This window comes from Hesperophylax consimilis, chromosome 19 (assembly GCF_061612785.1).
Source record: "Hesperophylax consimilis isolate HC1 chromosome 19, BYU_Hcon_1.0, whole genome shotgun sequence".
Lineage (NCBI taxonomy): Eukaryota > Metazoa > Arthropoda > Insecta > Trichoptera > Limnephilidae > Hesperophylax > Hesperophylax consimilis.
Window position 1 is genome coordinate 94,011 of NC_142854.1, and position 14,634 is coordinate 108,644.

A 14,634-nucleotide genomic window follows, 5' to 3' on the forward strand; every position below is an offset into this window, starting at 1 on the left:
GTTTTTCAAGCTATCTCCATACCAAGTATAGTGTTGGCCTGCCAACCCTTTACAACCGGCTTCAAGCGAGTGTGAGGTTGTAAATCTCACTCTTCTATTTATCATCTGACTATCGTGCTGGAGTTGCCTATGTAGGGTACAATCACGCGCACGCGTTTCATCCAGTAAGTCGCCCAGCCGTGTGGGATCTAAACTTTAGTATTGTGGCCAATCATATCTGCCGGTTGCAAAGAACCAACAACATGGTGTTGCTAATAATTCCATTTTCCAAACACAGATTGGTTTTTGCGGGAGAACATTTCCCTGATGATAGCTAACTCTGATAGGAAAGGGCACCTGAAGAATTAAGTAGTTAAGGCGATTTAACCAGCGGACGAGAATTCAAATTTCGTTAAAAGACGATCTCGCGATCGGACGTTTTTTTAGACCGAGACAGAAATACCGAATTCATTCCGCTGCGAGCCGTACACTCGCGCGGCTGTGAAAACTACAGCATGGTTCCGATGAAATAACAATTATTGTTGTTTAATTCTTGGTTGTAGCTTTCTTCCTTATAAGTAGTTACATACATATTTGTAAATTATACGTCGGAGTGCGTAAACATAAATAAATACAAATGCAGTTTGTTGACATGGTAGATATAAAATATGTAGGTATATAAATATACATTTAAAAAAAATTTCAAATATTTGTTTAATTTGTTTTTTTTTTAAATATTTTACACGAGTTTTCCAAAGGTGAATAAAAATCTTTTGTTTTACTTATTTATTCGTTTGTCCGAAAGGTATTACCGGCAAGTTTTATTTCTAATACTTATCTTCAAAGTATTACTTGATTTGATATGTATGACATTGAAAAGAGGGTTTATTCCTTACAACTGAAGTAGTTTATATATTAAAACTAGGTTTTATTTCCAACTATTTTCTACGGTACCTACCTACATATGTAGTTATGCGATTGCATAATATTGTATCGCTTTCATGTATTTGTTTTCATGATTAACGGAGCGACCTGACTCGTCTAATTTTCGAAATGTTATTAAATTCACGAGTAAAATCATAGGTTTGTATGTCAAAAATAACCTTGTTTTTTTTTTCATAAAAACAAGAAGCTCAATTCACAATATGACATTATGAAACTGACAAAAAGTAACACAAAAAACATTAAATATGTTGAATTATACCAATGTAATAGTGAATTGGACAATAAAATAGAAATTATGAACAAAAAAATGATTTGAATCGCACATCACGAATCGAAATTCATTTGGTTCGTGTCACTTTTTGACTACCAATCACAAACAGTTTCACGTACTTTGGCATAGGTTTTAACATTTATACATGAAAAAACGATAACAGACATAAACTCCTGTCCATAGTTGATTCTTTTCCCTGGAAATTAAACAACACAAAATTATCGCCAAATGTTATAAAAAATATGTGCTTATTCTGACTGATTCTTTCGAACGACCCTGTAACATATAAGTACGAACAATGTACACGGATAATTAAATATCACTAACCTTTGTTTTTTCTGAAAATATATCTCCCACGTACGTTTTTGATGTCGTAATTTGTGCTATCTAATAAAACTTTTTTTCCAGGGTATTTTCCTCCTCATTTTTAAGCGAGGAATTTCTTTAAAATGTTATCAAGTAGACTGGCGTGGAATGGACGTCCGCTCGCCGCCCTGTCGCAGCGGGGAATGATAAAATTTCGGCTTGCGCCGGGGCAAGAAACAAACAACAAACGCGAATCGAAATTAATTACTATTATATACTTTAAGAATATATTTTTTGGTCATAAATTATTTCTAATGTTTCAATAATGTCTTGGTAAATTATTTTTCTAAAAAAATCTGAACTATACCAATTTGTAAGACCATAAATAAATAGTCCAATTGAGGGATTTTCGTCACAAAACGCGTGCTCGGATTTATTTATTAGTAATTTTATTTGAAATAAAAACAAAATTCTTATACATACATATGATAGATAATTTATTGATTGTTTATACATTATTATTCAATGATTTGAAATATTTGTTGTATAATACAACTTCACCTTTGAAAATGCAACAAATCTGGGCATCGTCCAACGGTAACACTTTATTATGATATGAAAATAATATTATTTTTCAAAATTTTACATCTTACTTTACAAGATAAAATAACGATCTTTCGAAATCAATTTGTGTTTTTTTCTAGAAAAGTGTCCATACGTCTATAAGTGGCCTCAAAAATGCCAAATTTCAGGTCAAGTCTACCTATTTCGCCTTAACTAATCGAAGCTGTTTCCAAACGTACGACAATTTCTTTTTTGGAACTGTGAACTACACACAGGACATGTTATATTAGGTACATGCAATAGGTAATTTGTTTCATAAAGTTCAACTCACTTTAGTGAACAATTTTGTACATATTAATGATTAAAATTTCATCCTCTTGTTCGCCAGCGTATCCTTAAGAATACTACTAATTCTATATAACTAGCTATTCTGGGGAAACTACTAATGCAAGGGCTTATACAGGGGGAGGCAGAATAAGTTCCTTTTAAGGAATAATATGTCGTTTTTGGAGATGCTCTGAAAATGGTACACATTGGGAAAATATTGATTGTGCAATGGTAGAGGACTTAGCCAGCAATGGTTTGAATTTGCGACGCCTGGGTGGGAATCCGACACATTTGTCCACTCGACTACTAACCTGTTAAGCTGACCTATCTTAAAGGTTTCCGTTTTATTCATTTAATTCAATTTGTTGAATTTTTTTATTAACATTACAGATGGGGGTCTAAGCCGTTATAATTGTACCGTTTATACCAAGGCTGCCCAACCTTTTTAACAGTTGGGCGAAATTGACGATTTTGAATCACTGGCGGGCCACTGAATACCTGACGGTTCCTATTTCCATGGCGGGTGGGGGGGGGGGTTATTAGAGAATTTCTATAAAACATAATTCCCCACAAAAGAAATTCAAAATGAGTGCTCCCCACAAAATATTTGAAATCCATATGCATGGGGGGGGGGGGGGTATTATATCAAAAACCGGTGTATTTTTGTTTAAAAAGTAAGTTCAACAGGTTAGATTTTTTCGTCCCTGATTCTCGTTCTGAGTAGCCTAAATAGCGATAAATCGCCTTCGTTGGCAACACTGGTGACCGCGCGCAAGCTGCATTGTTTGTTTTACCGCGGGCCCGCGACACTTTTTCAAATTGGCGAGTTTTTTGAAAATGGTTCACGCGGGCCACTTATAATTCGTTATATGGGCCTGGGGTTGGGCAGCCTTGGTTTATACAATGTATTTAAGAAGTAGCAGCTTTGCAGTAAAGGGGGTTATGACGACGTCCTCAAGAGTGAGACTCTGGTACAAAGATATTTATTTGAGCAAGAATCTCATTGTTAGATACGTAACCGTTTGGTAAAATTCCCTTACGTGTCTTCCAAGGAGTGGTAATTGGTCATGTCCAGGATATAAATAGATGGGTATAGCTAGGGGCAGCGGCGTAGCTACCTAGGGGCTACGTGGGGCAGTGCCCCGGGGCCCTCAAGCTCAGGGGGCCCTCGAATCCTTACCAGAAATCTCGATCGAACTGAACTTTTGGAAATTTCTCCCATTTTCAAAATAAATTTGACAGGTTGCAACTTGCAACCCCACTTTAATCATGACAACTCAGTTGAGAGAAATTCAAAAGTTATGCCTAGGGAATTCCCCTAAATTCTTTCTGTAGGTTGGCAGCGTTGTAATTTTAAAAAGAAGAAACCCAGTGGTGCATTTAAACGAAAACAACGCCAAGAAAGAGAAGATAGTAAACAAAAATTGCCCAAAATTGACAAGTTTTTTAGTCAGCCTTCTGCAAGTACATCTGGCCAAAATATTTCTATTGATAGTGACTCAAATAATGTGGTAACTGCAGTGTTGGTTGAGAGAAGCCTACTGAAGAAGATTCGACAACTATTGCAGTTGGAGATACCTCCGCCGCCGATCATGTGAACGTGGATGATGTTTGCATGACACACATAAGAGCGGAGGGTTTGGAGGAACCACAGACCTCTACATTTTTCGAAAATGTGTACGACAAATCTTTTTATGACTTGGGAAACTTCACGAACAAAATATTAAGTGACAACGAAAAACGTCAAATTCTTGATATGGGGCCTTTACAGCCTTCAGGACCTTTTCCAACAGACATCAACCAGAAAAATAGGTGTTTTTCAAAATCATACTACTTTTCGTGTTCTAAATATGGGCCAGTTAATCTTTTTTGGTAGTGTTATTCCAAAATACTAGACGCTGCCTATTGTCAACCCTGCTGGTTATTTGCTTCACAAAGGAATAATGTTTGGTGTACGGGAATTCGAGATTGGAAGCATTTATCAGAAAGAATTAAACAACACAGTTGTTCGAGTGGCCATTCGGAAGCATGTGCTGTGTATGAATTTTGGAAAAAAAAACGATACTAATACTATCAACAAGGAACTTGAAAATGAAATGAAAAAATCATTTTATAAACGAAGTCATTGATAATTTTGCGAAAACTAAAGCTAGGAAAAAATTGTAAAGATAATTGTTATTTAGTCAGTTGGTAGGCCCGACCTTCATATAATAAACCCTTGAATCTTCTCTATTTCGTTTTATTAGCCAAACCTACACCTAGTATTAATTGTAATTTATTTTGTTACTGTTTAATATTTTTATTACCTGCCCTGCAGTCAGCAGTGCACATAATAATAATAATAATAATGTTTATTTCAGCTGGACACAAAAAAGAGCTTAGTCGCTTAGCATTTTTAAAGTGTTTGTATATTTCATATTTTTATTTGATAAAACCTAATCAGTTTACATAGCAGTGGGGCCCCATTTTTTAATTTGCCCCAGGGCCCTTGGTTACCTAGCTACGCCACTGGCTAGGGGCCTTCTGCGAACTTTTTCAATGCACAAAATGTATGTTAGTTTGTGTGCGGCTTAAATGATTGAATTTGACTCCAATATACTTAAGACTAGTGTGTTATATAATAGTTGTAAAACGAGTACAAATTTCAAATTACGAAGCCGAGAAGCTTGAACGCTCGGCTTACTAAATCAGTGATGTGTCGGTGAAAAGTTAGTTTATTTTCAAAAAACCCTTTGATCTTTGATGTGGTTTAAGCTCGGTCTTGTACACGAGACAATATTGCACTCAGGTGTACTGAAGCTTAGGCCGTTTATTTTAGTTTATTACACATTTAAAACTTCACAGCTTAAGACGGCCCCGTTCATAACCCCGAGCGACGCCGTGTACATGTCAGCTTAATATTTCTACTACTACCTAGTTCCTTCCCTTCAAAAGGGGCCCCGAACTTAGTGCGCCCCTTCACAGCTCAAGACGGCCCCGTTCATAACCCCGAGCGACGCCGTGTACATGTCAGCTTAATATTTCTACTACTACCTAGTTCCTTCCCTTCAAAAGGGGCCCCGAACTTAGTGCGCCCCTTCACAGCTCAAGACGGCCCCGTTCATAACCCCGAGCGACGCCGTGTACATGTCAGCTTAATATTTCTACTACTACCTAGTTCCTTCCCTTCAAAAGGGGCCCCGAACTTAGTGCGCCCCTTCACAGCTCAAGACGGCCCCGTTCATAACCCCGAGCGACGCCGTGTACATGTCAGCTTAATATTTCTACTACTACCTAGTTCCTTCCCTTCAAAAGGGGCCCCGAACTTAGTGCGCCCCTTCACAGCTCAAGACGGCCCCGTTCATAACCCCGAGCGACGCCGTGTACATGTCAGCTTAATATTTCTACTACTACCTAGTTCCTTCCCTTCAAAAGGGGCCCCGAACTTAGTGCGCCCCTTCACAGCTCAAGACGGCCCCGTTCATAACCCCGAGCGACGCCGTGTACATGTCAGCTTAATATTTCTACTATTACCTAGTTCCTTCCCTTCAAAAGGGGCCCCGAACTTAGTACGCCCCTTCACAGCTCAAGACGGCCCCGTTCATAACCCCGAGCGACGCCGTGTACATGTCAGCTTAATATTTCTACTACTACCTAGTTCCTTCCCTTCAAAAGGGGTCCCGAACTTAGTACGCCCCTTCACAGCTCAAGACGGCCCCGTTCATAACCCCGAGCGACGCCGTGTACATGTCAGCTTAATATTTCTACTACTACCTAGTTCCTTCCCTTCAAAAGGGGCCCCGAACTTAGTACGCCCCTTCACAGCTCAAGACGGCCCCGTTCATAACCCCGAGCGACGCCGTGTACATGTCAGCTTAATATTTCTACTACTACCTAGTTCCTTCCCTTCAAAAGGGGCCCCGAACTTAGTACGCCCCTTCACAGCTCAAGACGGCCCCGTTCATAACCCCGAGCGACGCCGTGTACATGTCAGCTTAATATTTCTACTACTACCTAGTTCCTTCCCTTCAAAAGGGGCCCCGAACTTAGTACGCCCCTTCACAGCTCAAGACGGCCCCGTTCATAACCCCGAGCGACGCCGTGTACATGTCAGCTTAATATTTCTACTACTACCTAGTTCCTTCCCTTCAAAAGGGGCCCCGAACTTAGTGCGCCCCTTCACAGCTCAAGACGGCCCCGTTCATAACCCCGAGCGACGCCGTGTACATGTCAGCTTAATATTTCTACTACTACCTAGTTCCTTCCCTTCAAAAGGGGCCCCGAACTTAGTACGCCCCTTCACAGCTCAAGACGGCCCCGTTCATAACCCCGAGCGACGCCGTGTACATGTCAGCTTAATATTTCTACTACTACCTAGTTCCTTCCCTTCAAAAGGGGCCCCGAACTTAGTACGCCCCTTCACAGCTCAAGACGGCCCCGTTCATAACCCCGAGCGACGCCGTGTACATGTCAGCTTAATATTTCTACTACTACCTAGTTCCTTCCCTTCAAAAGGGGCCCCGAACTTAGTACGCCCCTTCACAGCTCAAGACGGCCCCGTTCATAACCCCGAGCGACGCCGTGTACATGTCAGCTTAATATTTCTACTACTACCTAGTTCCTTCCCTTCAAAAGGGGCCCCGAACTTAGTGCGCCCCTTCACAGCTCAAGACGGCCCCGTTCATAACCCCGAGCGACGCCGTGTACATGTCAGCTTAATATTTCTACTACTACCTAGTTCCTTCCCTTCAAAAGGGGCCCCGAACTTAGTACGCCCCTTCACAGCTCAAGACGGCCCCGTTCATAACCCCGAGCGACGCCGTGTACATGTCAGCTTAATATTTCTACTACTACCTAGTTCCTTCCCTTCAAAAGGGGCCCCGAACTTAGTACGCCCCTTCACAGCTCAAGACGGCCCCGTTCATAACCCCGAGCGACGCCGTGTACATGTCAGCTTAATATTTCTACTACTACCTAGTTCCTTCCCTTCAAAAGGGGCCCCGAACTTAGTACGCCCCTTCACAGCTCAAGACGGCCCCGTTCATAACCCCGAGCGACGCCGTGTACATGTCAGCTTAATATTTCTACTACTACCTAGTTCCTTCCCTTCAAAAGGGGCCCCGAACTTAGTACGCCCCTTCACAGCTCAAGACGGCCCCGTTCATAACCCCGAGCGACGCCGTGTACATGTCAGCTTAATATTTCTACTACTACCTAGTTCCTTCCCTTCAAAAGGGGCCCCGAACTTAGTGCGCCCCTTCACAGCTCAAGACGGCCCCGTTCATAACCCCGAGCGACGCCGTGTACATGTCAGCTTAATATTTCTACTACTACCTAGTTCCTTCCCTTCAAAAGGGGCCCCGAACTTAGTACGCCCCTTCACAGCTCAAGACGGCCCCGTTCATAACCCCGAGCGACGCCGTGTACATGTCAGCTTAATATTTCTACTACTACCTAGTTCCTTCCCTTCAAAAGGGGCCCCGAACTTAGTACGCCCCTTCACAGCTCAAGACGGCCCCGTTCATAACCCCGAGCGACGCCGTGTACATGTCAGCTTAATATTTCTACTACTACCTAGTTCCTTCCCTTCAAAAGGGGCCCCGAACTTAGTACGCCCCTTCACAGCTCAAGACGGCCCCGTTCATAACCCCGAGCGACGCCGTGTACATGTCAGCTTAATATTTCTACTACTACCTAGTTCCTTCCCTTCAAAAGGGGCCCCGAACTTAGTACGCCCCTTCACAGCTCAAGACGGCCCCGTTCATAACCCCGAGCGACGCCGTGTACATGTCAGCTTAATATTTCTACTACTACCTAGTTCCTTCCCTTCAAAAGGGGCCCCGAACTTAGTACGCCCCTTCACAGCTCAAGACGGCCCCGTTCATAACCCCGAGCGACGCCGTGTACATGTCAGCTTAATATTTCTACTACTACCTAGTTCCTTCCCTTCAAATGGGGCCCCGAACTTAGTGCGCCCCTTCACAGCTCAAGACGGCCCCGTTCATAACCCCGAGCGACGCCGTGTACATGTCAGCTTAATATTTCTACTATTACCTAGTTCCTTCCCTTCAAAAGGGGCCCCGAACTTAGTACGCCCCTTCACAGCTCAAGACGGCCCCGTTCATAACCCCGAGCGACGCCGTGTACATGTCAGCTTAATATTTCTACTACTACCTAGTTCCTTCCCTTCAAAAGGGGCCCCGAACTTAGTACGCCCCTTCACAGCTCAAGACGGCCCCGTTCATAACCCCGAGCGACGCCGTGTACATGTCAGCTTAATATTTCTACTACTACCTAGTTCCTTCCCTTCAAAAGGGGCCCCGAACTTAGTACGCCCCTTCACAGCTCAAGACGGCCCCGTTCATAACCCCGAGCGACGCCGTGTACATGTCAGCTTAATATTTCTACTATTACCTAGTTCCTTCCCTTCAAAAGGGGCCCCGAACTTAGTACGCCCCTTCACAGCTCAAGACGGCCCCGTTCATAACCCCGAGCGACGCCGTGTACATGTCAGCTTAATATTTCTACTATTACCTAGTTCCTTCCCTTCAAAAGGGGCCCCGAACTTAGTACGCCCCTTCACAGCTCAAGACGGCCCCGTTCATAACCCCGAGCGACGCCGTGTACATGTCAGCTTAATATTTCTACTACTACCTAGTTCCTTCCCTTCAAAAGGGGCCCCGAACTTAGTACGCCCCTTCACAGCTCAAGACGGCCCCGTTCATAACCCCGAGCGACGCCGTGTACATGTCAGCTTAATATTTCTACTACTACCTAGTTCCTTCCCTTTAAGCTATATAAAACAATTAGCCCCCCCCCCTAGCTTGGAAGCTGGCAGTATCCTGCTGATGCGCTTATATCTGATTTCACAGTAAGTTTAACAGTAGATAATTGAGTTGTTTCAAATTAAAAATAATCTCTCCAAATAAGAAACTAATCGAGCTTTAAATATGTTTATTTTAGTAGAATGGAAGATTTACATTTTTGTTGGGTGGTGAAGATTTCTTTGATGCCAGCTCAACTATATTGTCCATGCATGTTTGGTTAAATCATAGACATATGAATATTAGTAGACCTGCCCTAAGTGATTAAAAGCGTATTATCCCCACTCCCATTTTTCCATTGAGCCGGCTGGGCTCGCGTACGGCCTCAAGTGATATTTGAAAACGTGACGTCATCATTCTTGTGCGAACTATGGTCGAGGCATCATCGGTTCATTTTACGAAATAACACGGCAAAATGTTTACTTGTACTATGAAAACTGGTAAAAATAGATGCGAAAAAAGAGAATAAACCCAATTGTCGTATTACATTCCATATATAAGCATTATTTTATTTTATTTTAAGCATATTCACATCGTATAATATGAATCAGTTGTTACTATCACATCGAGAAACGTCTGGACGCGAAACACAAAGCTGGTTGGTTGCTGGGAAGTAAATTATGAACATTTATAAAAGTGTCTTAACTAAAGACTCTGAAACTAACTACGACTCTGAATATAGAAGCTGCCTTACTTTGCCGAATTTGGACTTCGCAAATTTGTTCATAACGTGGCGAGTAATTTGCGCTCCCATGTAAAAATGTCTATTCATTCAAAGCAGATTTTACTTTTAAGAAGTAAATGGTGATATTATAATGCGAGATGCCTATTTACTGTCAGATTGATTTATTGACGAATCACAGTCATCTTCACTCCCTTCGTTCTTCAACAGTTGATTTTACCCCTCGCCTTTATCTTCTCGTCTATTAATTCCTATGTCTGTGGGTTAAATCCTTTTTGTAACCTCCGTGTCACGTTCGGTTCAATTAAAAAATATGCACTTAGACCATTGTTCTTTTCTAAACTTACCTACATCTCGGTGCTGCCGTTAAACTTTTAATCAATCGCACTGCCCTCCATTGTGCATTGTACTAAATGTCAGAGTGTCATAATGTAATATATTTATGTTGTTATTGGGTTAAATTTATAGTTAGTTTGATGCTAGGCTATTTACAATCTTGAAACACAGCAAGTTAAATTTTAGCGCAATCTTCAATGTTAATTCCATGCTTATGTCGTATGTCGTCCATGTAAATGCGTGTTAGTAAATCCCCATGCTCTAAACCAAACCTTAAGACTCGTCGTTCCCAATCAAACATAGCAATGGTCAAAACTTAGTCTAGCGTAATTCACATCTGAGTCAGTGAAAAAATTTAATTTAGTCAGGATTAGAGGGCGATTATTTTTTTTTTAAATGATTACGAAAAACCTGACAATTTTTGAAAATTACCTACTACTATTACACTAAGCGAAAAATGTTGCTTGTATCGTGATGGACGACTCAGCCAGCCGCAGAATTGAACTCACGATATTCAATATTAATTTTATTTTTGAGTAAAAATTAAGCTGTCTCTACAATAAAGAAAATAAGTTTTTTTTCATTTTCAAAACAAAAAAAAATGAAAACAATAAAAAGTTAATTCAAAACACACTTATTAAATCAATAGCAACCAACACGCAGCTAATATTACATTTGTGAACAGATTAGATATTCTATTTATATTGATTACCCGCCAGTTTACTACGGCCATTTCAAATGTCGATTTTGATTAATAAACTTTTAAAGAATCATTGCCGACTTTACAGATAAATATTTATTGTTCTAGCTATTAAATTTGCACGTATATATGTTAGAGAAATTATGTGGAAGTCAAATAGAGCCTTATTCTGTTGATGCAGAATAAGCGAGTAGTGAGATTGGGTACAACGGCCGTAATCGGTTCCCTTTGTGTTATTTCAAGATTAGTTGTTAGTGTTAACATCCACGCCGTAAAGCAAACCTTCAGTGAAGTAGTTTTATCTTGAATCATCCGAATGGCCACGTCGTCTCGTTTGCACGCCCCCCCCACGGGCAGGTTGCCGGTGGGACTCAGAACGGAGGATATGCCCCCAGAAATAGCATCCAGGAGGCCCTTGGGCTTACTGGCGGGGCTCTTGGGCTCGGGAGTAGAGGACGAGCCGCTGCACGCGATGAGAATCAAGTCGCCGAGGCATCTGCCCAGAACTGACATCACAGAAAGATCACTTTACATGACAGAGCGTCAACTGCCAATATATGTATAATTCAACTTACACATGTGATGTGTAAGTTGAACCAATTTTATTAAACCATCATATTTTTTTATTGAACGCCCAAATTTTAAAAAGATGGAAATAACAGTTTAGTATTGTTTAATACGGTTTTCAAAAAGAGATTTAATTAAAAAAAAGTGTTTTAAAGCGGCACACATAATCAGGAAATAATCGAAAGCCAAAAAAATAACAACAAACACAGAAACACAAACACAAAACAGACAAGAATTTAACAATATTCACAATTTGACGACAAAAAAATATATGTAATGTGTTCCCTTTTAATAACAATTCAGCATTTTCACACTTTACTGTATGAAAAACATGTGATTTGTTTTGAACTTAATTTATTTTTATTACACTCTTTTGAATTTTAATAAACCAGAAAAATAATATCTTTACTTATTTATTTATATGTACAGATAAAACATTTTAAAGAGGCCCTTGCTTGTGTAGTGGTGTACTGGACAGACCAACAAATTCTTCATTTAATAATTATTTAGTTTTCTTTGGGAAGTTGAAGAATAAAACAAAAAACCATAGAAAGAAAATTGTTGAAATAAACTTCGCTACGCAGCCGGTGTCTTTGGAAATGAGGTATTGCAAACGAACTTTTGATACCATCGTGTGCACAAATATTTTCAAAGTGGCCTCTTTAAAACTATTCGTTTACAATTTAGCAGGCTAAAATGTATTGAATGTTCAATTCAACTCTGGGATTTTGTTTTAAATAGCTTAACTGGGTTTTTGGCTATTCAAACCTCAATTCATCACTACGTCACTTTCACTTTCTGATTTGCAGATATCTAATGTGGACAGGTCCATCTTACCAAACTGTGCCCATCGAATCAGCTATTTGTAATGGAAAAAACGCTTACTTGATTTGCTCTTAAATACATTTTCTGCACAATTTCCGGCGTCCATTTCTCTTAGAATGTCTTCTTTGGTAGTGATGGCGTCTATTTTGACATCAGGTTTGCAGGCCAGCTTCCACTTTAGTGTAGAAATGTCTTCCAGGGAGGTTGAATATTGGATTTCGTAACGCAGAAGTGTCTCAGGAGGGCATCTCTTGACACAGGCCTGTAATATAATTACATACCATAAGTTTAATATTATTTCTGGTCCATAAATGATGTTTCCCTTACCTTTGTCTGAATATGCAATTAGGTTTGAGTTTGAATCTATACTTACACAAATACATTTGATAAAAGTTCTCGGTAGAAAAGCGGTGTCGGTTAACCAGCCTCGGTTGCTAGGAACTCACGGCCCTTGCCTCGATTTTATGTTTTATTGTATTTAAAGCTTTAAAAATGCTCCTATCATACTAAAATAAATTGTATTTGCTTGGCAAGGAAATAATGTATCTTAATATTATTCTGGCTTGTCATTTCGTCACTTGCAAACATTTATTTTTTTATCTGTGAAGAAGTGCAACGCAAACTCCATGTCAAATGTCAAAATTTGTTTATTTTTCAATAGGCACAGTAGGTACTGTATTGATTTACAGGAAAGACATTCAAACTGATAGACTTGCCCTAACATGAAATCTGGGTAACATTTCATCTCCTGATGAACCCTCCTGAGTTCAAGAATGCTTTGAATACACTATGACATCTGTGGTACATTAACCACCGAAGAACGCATATTGAAATAGACTTGCCCTAACATGAAATCTGGGTAACATTTCATCTCCTGAAGAACCCTCCTGAGTTCAAGAATGCTTTGAATACACTATGACATCAGTGGTACATTGACCACCGAAGAACGCATATTGAAATAGACTTGCCCTAACATGAAATCTGGGTAACATTTCATCTCCTGATGAACCCTCCGGAATTCAAGAATGCTTTGAATACACTATGACATCAGTGGTACATTGACCACCGAAGAACGCATATTGAAATAGACTTGCCCTAACATGAAATCTGGGTAACATTTCATCTCCTGACGAACCCTCCTGAGTTCAAGAATGCTTTGAATACACTATGACACCAGTGGTACATTGACCACCGAAGAACGCATATTGAAATAGACTTGCCCTAACATGAAATCTGGGTAACATTTCATCTCCTGACGAACCCTACTGAGTTCAAGAATGCTTTGAATACACTATGACATCAGTGGTACATTGACCACCGAAGAACGCATATTGAAATAGACTTGCCCTAACATGAAATCTGGGTAACATTTCATCTCCTGACGAACCCTCCTGAGTTCAAGAATGCTTTGAATACACTATGACATCAGTGGTACATTGACCACCGAAGAACGCATATTGAAATAGACTTGCCCTAACATGAAACCTGGGTACCATTTCATCTCCTGATGAACCCTCCGGAGTTCAAGAATGCTTTGAATACACTATGACATCAGTGGTACATTGACCACCGAAGAACGCATATTGAAATAGACTTGCCCTAACATGAAATCTGGGTAACATTTCATCTCCTGACGAACCCTCCTGAGTTCAAGAATGCTTTGAATACACTATGACATCAGTGGTACATTGACCACCGAAGAACGCATATTGAAATAACCACACAAAAGTAGTAAGGCAAAGGTTTGCAGTGCAGTACATTGTGGGACTTTTCTAAGCACCATTTGAATGTTTGTTTTAAATAACTGCCTGAGAAGCGATTATAAAAATTAGTGAGGTGTGTAAATTAAAACTCATTGTGACAAAATATTCCATTTTGGAAATAGAACGAACTTTTGTTTACCCGATTTGGGATTAGTAGTTTAGTTTTTAAGCAATTTGCACGCCATTGTAACAAGGACGAGTAATTCGTAAGCAGATTTTCGAGGACTTCATAGTGATATTACAATGCGAGTTGCCTGTATACTATCAGATTCATTTATTCATGTTAAATCACAGAAAGGTCTTGCCGCCTCCCATGCCACTTGGTTTGATCCCCTTTCCCTAATTGGCATGTCTATCAGTATCTATTTAGCTGGAAATATAATAAAACGAAGGAGCTATTTCCGGGGAAACTATATGCGGTAGATATAAATATACATTTTTATAAAAACTAGCTATGGCTAATGTCCTTCTCGGGCGTCTCTGACTTCTTCCACCATTCACTACTGTATACCACACTGTCACTGTTAAAAAACTACATTACATGGATTTGACTCCGTATCTCGTTC

At 40.4% G+C, this 14,634-nt stretch overlaps 1 protein-coding gene across 6 annotated transcripts in view; it reads right to left on the minus strand.

Moving 5' to 3' along the window:
* Positions 1 to 14,634, minus strand: part of Ctl2 (Choline transporter-like 2) — a 123,558-nt gene that overhangs the window by 50,346 nt on the left and 58,578 nt on the right. For 5 of the 6 annotated variants that reach the window (XM_089643206.1, XM_089643202.1, XM_089643203.1 and 2 more), the window contains exons 5-6: positions 12,366 to 12,567; positions 11,196 to 11,419 (exon numbers count right to left, since the gene is read on the minus strand). In XM_089643206.1, coding sequence (XP_089499332.1) covers positions 11,196 to 11,419; positions 12,366 to 12,567 — 426 coding nt within the window. The remainder of the gene's footprint in view (positions 1 to 11,195; positions 11,420 to 12,365; positions 12,568 to 14,634) is intronic. The other variant, XM_089643207.1, reaches the window with a different exon arrangement.